This window comes from Phaseolus vulgaris, chromosome 9, assembly GCF_000499845.2.
Source record: "Phaseolus vulgaris cultivar G19833 chromosome 9, P. vulgaris v2.0, whole genome shotgun sequence".
NCBI classification, from domain to species: domain Eukaryota; kingdom Viridiplantae; phylum Streptophyta; class Magnoliopsida; order Fabales; family Fabaceae; genus Phaseolus; species Phaseolus vulgaris.
In genome coordinates this window covers 36,419,133-36,426,797 of record NC_023751.2, presented here as the reverse complement: position 1 = coordinate 36,426,797, position 7,665 = coordinate 36,419,133, and the positions used below count along the sequence as shown (strand labels likewise).

General features: G+C 28.5%; 1 protein-coding gene across 1 annotated transcript; it reads left to right on the top strand.

Annotated features, from left to right (window-relative positions):
* Window positions 1–3,162: 3,162 nt before the first annotated feature.
* LOC137820645 (uncharacterized) lies at window positions 3,163–6,477 on the top strand. Its single transcript, XM_068624828.1, has 8 exons — window positions 3,163–3,757; window positions 3,857–4,006; window positions 4,185–4,364; window positions 5,036–5,127; window positions 5,209–5,273; window positions 5,377–5,479; window positions 5,992–6,102; window positions 6,183–6,477. Exons 1-8 carry the CDS (start codon window positions 3,640–3,642, stop codon window positions 6,312–6,314), a joined length of 951 nt encoding a protein of 316 aa, XP_068480929.1. The 5' UTR covers window positions 3,163–3,639; the 3' UTR covers window positions 6,315–6,477.
* Window positions 6,478–7,665: the final 1,188 nt, after the last annotated feature.

Here is a 7,665-nt window from a genome sequence, read left to right as displayed (position 1 = left end):
CGTGTTTGTGTTTCCATGTTCTGGATTTTTAAACTTAAAATTTACACAAATGTTGTCTTTTTCATTGTTCCGCAGGTACATGTTGTCTATTCTGTCTTATAACAGACATGTGCAGACAGCTACACAAAATATATATAGAATAAGTTATATAAATTTGAAAACTCTACTTAAATAGGATTTGGTTTAAAGAAATTCATTTTAATTTGTGTTTGTATGAATTTGTTAAAAAAATACAAAGTAAAAACAACTACAGGGTACTCCCTCCATAGAAATGTTCTTCCAACTCCTCATATTTTAGATTTTTTAATCAAAATTATTATTATTATTATTAAAATGTCATAAGTATGATCAAAATTTGCAATTAACCTCTCTCTCTTAGTTAATACATACATATATATATATATATGGAAAATTTTAATAAGATAATATAAGCAAAGTGTCTAATTATATATATATGTGTGTTGTTTTACATTTATAATAAATGGTTTAAAATTTGATACAATGTAACTTTTTGGGATCATTTATTTGGAAAATGATTGAATTTCATTTTAAAATAGATATACAAAAGGTAGATTGAAAGGTATAATAATAAAAAATAAATAAATTTGGTACTAAATATAAAGAATAATGGTTTGAGATGATAGAGAAAAAATATTGACATGTTATGTGAATAGTGTATAATATGCAAAGAGAATATTAATAATGTGTAATTGAGAAAGTGGAAAGAAAACACATGTGAAGGTATATCTAAGTCATTATTGCAGAAGCGAATTTTAATTACAGTAGTTAAACGGCTCAATTCCCTATTAGCACAATTTACATCTTTATTTTCCTATCTAGCACTTTTTTGTTTTTATTTCCCTATCTAGCACTCTTTTATTTTTTATTTCCTATCTAGCACCATTTTAAAAATAAATAAATAAATAATAAATTATTATTTTTTTATAATTTTAATTTTGAATGCATTAAAAAATAAATATTTTTAATGTTTAAAATAATTAGAAATATAATTAATGAATAAATAAATGAGTTTTTACAAAATAAAAATGTTTAGTTTAAATTTTTTTTTTTAAAATGAAGAAAATAAAAAATTAAACTCTACAACAACATAAAAGTTGAATCTATAAACATAAATTAGTATTTATTTTTATTATTATTGATTATGTAATCATGTTAATTTCAAGTAAAAAATACATGACATATTTATAAAAAAAACCAAAGTCAATTAGTATTAATTAATAGTGGACACATAAATAATATTGAAGTGTTTACCTAAATGCAAAATTCTAAAAAAAACTAATACAAACGTTACACTTAATGCTTAAAAATGAGAAAAAAAAATGCAAACATAAATAAGTCTAGAAAATAAAAACAACAACAATAAAATAAAAACAAAAACCATAAATAAATAAAGATTGACAGAAAAAATAATAATAACTAAAAACATAAAAGGTATAAAATAAAGGAAAAACAAAATAAGATAAAGATAAAAGATATAAAAAAAATCAAATAAATCAAAATAAGATAAATATAAGATATATAAGACGATACTAAATAAGTATATGTTGATCATAAAAAGGAAAATAAATGAGAAATGATCATTCATTTAATATGTTCTTCAATGGTACATTAAATAGTTTGTGCGAAATGAAACATAATTAATGACGAAAAGTAGACGGTCTAGTAATGTTGGGACACGTTCTTTTTGTGTGTCCTAGTGTTTGACAATATTATTATTTTTTCTGCCATTCTTTATTTATTTTTATTTATGTTTTTATTCATTAATTATATTTCTAACTATTTTAAATACTAAAAATATATTTTTTTAATGCATTCAAAATTAAAATTATAAAAAAAATTACTGGATTGTGCAATTCTCGTCATTAATTATGTTTCATTTTGCACAAACTATTTAGTGTACCACGAAAGAAAATATCAAATGAATGATCATCTTTTATTTATTTTCCTTCTTATGATCAACATATACTTATTTAATATTGCCTTATATCTCTTATCTTTATCTTGTTTGAATTTTTTTTATATCTTTTATCTTTATCTTATTTTGTTTTGCCTTTATTTTATATCTTTTATGTTTTTAGTTTTTCTGTCATTCTTTATTTATATTTATTTTTTGTTTTTATTTTATTGTTGCTGTTTTTATTTTCTATACTTATTTAGTTTTGTATTTTTTTGGTCTCATTTTTAAGCATTAAGTGTAGCATTTGCATTAGCTTTTTTTTAGAATTTTGCATTTAGGGTAGACACTTTAATATTATTTATGTGTTCACTATTAATTAATACTAATTGACTTTGGGTTTTTTATAATTATGTCCTGTATTTTTTACTTAAAATTAACATGATTATATCATCAATAATAATAAAAATAAATGTTAATTTATGTTTATAGATTCAACTTTTATGCTGTTGTATAGTTTAATTTTTTATTTTCTTCATTTTAAAAAAAATAATTTTAAACTAAACATTTTTAATTTATTACTTTTTTATTTTTATTTTGTAAAAACTCATTTATTTATTCATTAATTATATTTCTAATTATTTTAAATATTAAAAATATTTATTTTTTAATGCATTCAAAATTAAAATTATAAAAAATAATAATTTATTATTTATTTATTTATTTTTAAAATGGTGCTAGATAGGAAAATAAAAAAATAAAAGAGTGCTAGATAGGGAAATAAAAACAAAAGGGTGCTAGATAGGGAAATAAAGATATAAATGGTGCTAGATAGGGAATTGAGCCTAGTTAAAAAGGATTTTAATTAACAATTTTTTTAATTAAAAAGGAACAGAAAGTATGTTAGTAGTTAGTAAAAGTAGTTCGATATTTAAAGTCTTTAATGAAAGTTTGGGATTGGATTTTTAATTTAAGTATGAAATCAGGATTCAAGGCAAAAATTCACTTCCAAGTTAATGGAATGAGTGAGAGAAATATTAAGTAAAAGTTTCAATACTTTCTACACAAAAATATTGTAATTAATTTTACTTTTAAGTTTTGTTTACATCTAAATAACTTTATCATTTTGATTATAACCAAATTCAGGAATCAATTTCAGAAAAAAAAAACTTTTAACCTTTTAAGAAAAATGTTTTTTCAGTCAAATTATCTTATCTATAATGTGATGTCGTGTCATGATAGTGTGTGCTGCTATGTAGTTTCAAAGATATTTTAGATTGCTTGGTTGGAAGTCAGAAATGAAGTGAGATGTAAGAAAATATAATATCTTTTACAGTTTATATTTCTTAAATGCAAATGAAACAAAATTATATATCATAAAATAAATCTATTTTATTTTATTTTGAAACTCAAATTGTATTCCTTTCATTTACAAAATATGTACTAGAATATACAATGTGAGAAAAAACTATGCTAAGAGTTTAACATGTCTCATATTCAATCATAAATAAACATGTAACTTTGTCAGTAATTTTTTATGTTTGCACTTGATAGTTACCCATAGTTTGAGTTTGATTTTCAGTGATGTTCTTTAAACAAATCATATTGAAAAACTTGATTTCACCTACTGATTATGTCCAAAAGTAATGAGTTTGGATTCTGTTTGATGGTTAATGCTGCTATAATAAGAGTAACCTGTTGAGAGGGGTGAGTTACTTAGAAGAATGGGTGATGGAGCATCAACACCACCAACACCTTCAGCCAAAGTATCAGCCATCTTCATATACCCAGTTAAATCATGCCGTGGAATTTCTGTTTCTCATGCTCCACTCATTCATACTGGTAAGAAATTTTCCTTCTTTTCTTTTTTCCACAACAATTTTGCTTCTTTATTTGTTTATAGTGCAGTGTGTATACTGATAGTTTTGAGTAATGTGACAGGATTTCGATGGGATAGACAATGGATGGTGGTGAATCCTCAAGGAAGGATGTACACTCAAAGAGTTGAACCAAAGCTTGCTTTGGTTGAGGTTGAACTTCCACCTGAGGCCTTTCTTGAAAACTGGGAACCAACTCAAGACTCCTACATGGGTAGATTGCATAAAATCCTAGCATAATAAGTAGTAAACATCATCAGCTTATGGTCTGAATCAATTTTTACTTAGCATGTATTTGTGTTGGTGTGAAAAGATGGGAATTTTACATTCTTCATCATGATCATGGTTGTTTTCTTCCTTAGTTTAATGTTAAGTGCCACTTAATATTACAGTGGTGAAAGCACCTGGGATGCAAGCTCTCAGAGTTTGTTTGAGAAAACAAGGTCAGGAAGTAGCAGATGCTGTCAGTGTATGGGAATGGACTGGATCTGCCTGGGATGAGGGAGCTGAAGCATCTCAGTGGTTCTCAGATTATTTAGGAAAACCCTGTCAACTGGTCCGCTTCAATACTGGTAGGTCTTTGAAATTTTGAAACCTTGGGGAATAAGACAAGGAGAACACAAAAATGTTTAGAATGGTGTTACTTCAGGCACGTTATTAATTGTTAAACGACTAAAGCTTTTTTCATGCACTGATTCATTAAGATTAGTGCACATTAAATTGTCTAGAACTCTTTTAGTTGCTGTAGCATGGTCCATGGAAACAAAACCTATAATGTTGTGAATTAGAGGGCGTTAGCCTGTTCTGGCAGACATTTGTGGAGGAAGGATTTTAGTAGCAGCTGCTGTGGCAACCAAGGAACTCTGTTGACATGTTTTCACATTTAGTATCTTGACTGACCCAAGAGCAAAACTTCACTATTAATTGTTAGTCCTTAATTCACAAGTTACTTATGGTAAGACTAAAAGTTCATTCAGACTCCTTACTCCTAATTCCTGAACTCTTCCAACCTTGAGCTTTTTATGGTGTAACATTCAATAATGTTGTGTTTATGCTTAATATATTTGGAACCTTGGATGATTCTAGGAGTCAATGAGATACTATGTTTTATGTTTTAGTAGGGTTGAAGTTTTTCAAATAAATCTGTTGGCTTGAGAACCAAATTACTTCCAGTAGTAATACATACAGAGTTCGAGGTGTTTACTTTGAGATTAACAAATTTATCTAATGTTTCCAAATGCAGCTTCTGAAGTTAGACAAGTGGATCCTGATTATGTCAAGGGACAACATGATACCTTATTTACTGATGGTTATCCATTCTTACTCGCATCTCAGGTCATTCTAGCTGGGAATGAAGTCTGTATTTTACTTATTTGTAGAATCTTTTACTCACTATTTGTCATTTATGACTTTCAGGAATCATTGAATGCAATAAACGAGCATCTGAAGGAGCCCATTTCTATAAATCGTTTTAGACCTAAGTATTGATTTTTCAAAGTGTTTTTGTTTACTCCTGAAATTGTATTGTTTCATTGTTACACCAGGAAGGTGCTGAATTGAGTTTTTGGGCGTTTCATTGTGCAGTATTCTCGTTGAAGGTTGTGAACCATTTTCTGAGGATTTATGGACAGACATCAAGATAAGCAAGTTTTCATTTTTTGGTGTCAAACTCTGCTACCGTTGTAAGGTACTTTATAATGTCCCACCCATCATTATGCACCTCAAGAACATGACTTATCCTGACATTGTCCATCCATCACTCATCTACTCACTACTCTTTAATGCATTTCTAACTTGGATATTTATCACATGGATTTGACTCTTCTAAAGTGAGCAAGCATTTAAAGTGGGGGAGCTTTGTTAGATATTTTGTTTTTTCTATTTCAATTGTTGAATAAGTCTTTCTAAGTAACTGTTACTAAACTTTAGGCAAAAGCAGTTCAGAGTCATTACTGCAAGTATTATAAATGTAATTATTAGTGAATATCTTATTCTGTTTTATTTCACTTAATATATTTTCCTCTCCTTTTATTCTACAATACCAACAAGCTTGTACTGTTGATTTGAATTGAAGTGCCTTGTTCACTTTAGAGGAGCTAGATTCTAAAATGCACATGCCATGCCAATCTAATTTTTCCTGTAATTTCTTAGTTTTCTTGTTTATCCAACTGGCTTGATTGATTCTGTTTGTATGAACAGATACCTACAATCAATCAAGAGACAGGAATAGCAGGGCCAGAAACAAATGAAATTCTCATGAAAACTAGGTCTGGAGAAATCATAAGACCAAATGATAAAAATAAAAAAAGGGTGAGACATTGAGTCGTCAAGCTTTCAATAAAAGTACTTTGGTGTAATGATGTAAAATGACATGTGAACTGCTTCTGCAGGTCTACTTTGGTCAGAATATGACCTGGAACTGGACGGAATTTTCAGCTGAAAGGAGTGGTAAAATCATTGAAGTGGGGGATCCTGTTTATGTTCTTCGGAAAGTCTCTTCTTCTGCTGAAGCAGCTGCTTGAACTGTGTATGTGGAATGATATAATGATATAAAATGATCAAACATAGTACTAACTCCTATGAAGTTTGCTCTGCGTATTTGTAACTGGATATAAAAATAATTACAAGTTGGGGCATGTATAAGGCTTGTGCAATGAATAAAGAGGTTTTATCTTTCTATTTCAACTAATGGTAAGTGGTGCCAAAGATAGTTTCACGCACAAACTCTTGGTTACTCATTAGTTTCATGAATCCAGCCGTGTATTCTGTCAAAAATCAATGTGGTTAAGTAAAACACAGCTAAAATTGTCTTCAAAAATATCCAAAGAATGAATTGCCAGCAGTGTTGCTTCGTTGATGAATGATTGGATTCTATCGTTTAACTCATCCAAAAAAATAATATAGAAAATGTTTGATTTTGATTTTAGTTTTTTTTGTATACTTCAGGCTACATTTGGTATGAATTATGAAAGGCTACAAAAGAAAAGAGTGTAATTTCCCATGCATTATCGATTGAAGTAAGTTTTTCCTTAGCAGTGAATGTGAAATGTTGTTTGGAGGCGTGCCAATGTTAATACATGAAAGTACCAAGCACTTATTTGTTTTGAAGATGGTGTAGTGTAACACCACTTAGTTGTTTAAACCTCTTGCTTTTGTCTGTTCAAAATAGTAATATTTTGCAAGTTACAGGGTGAAATGTGTTCGACTATCTAACCATGTAAGGATTTATCCGTCAATGCTGTGATGGTGTTGACTAGTAATCTTACAATAATTGAAGAATGAATGATAAGTATTTTCAAACCATATGGCCCAAATAGGCATGACTTTCAGCATCTGGCAAACCAATTTGTCTACGTTCATGCACTGTTAATATGAAGAAAAACAATGGCTAGTCCTTAATTTGGACCAAAATTGTGACAATTCATGCAATCTTCACCTCAGCAGGAATAATGTGAAAACTTCCATTGTTTTTCCAACTTGACTGCTGATTTGATGATGATGAAAATGCCAACTTAGCTTTAGCATGCTGAGACTTTCACAATTATTGCAACCATATGTGGATAAGCTTCTTCAAATACTCATTCCAAGATCCAATTATTAGATATACTCAGCTTGACTTTTGATAAGATTTGTACATTACAAATCAGTTAAAAATTACACCTACTACTTCGTTTCAAATAATAGTTATAACAAAAACTAATATTTTAAATTTTATAAATATGTAACACCCTCTTGTATATCATGTAATGATGCCTCCTATTGAAGAGTCAAATTTCCACACCGACTGACAAAATAATGACACTTGGAAGGACACGAGTCTATACTTCAAAAAGATCTACTTATGCTTGTTTTCCTCTTAAGTCCTCCACTTTC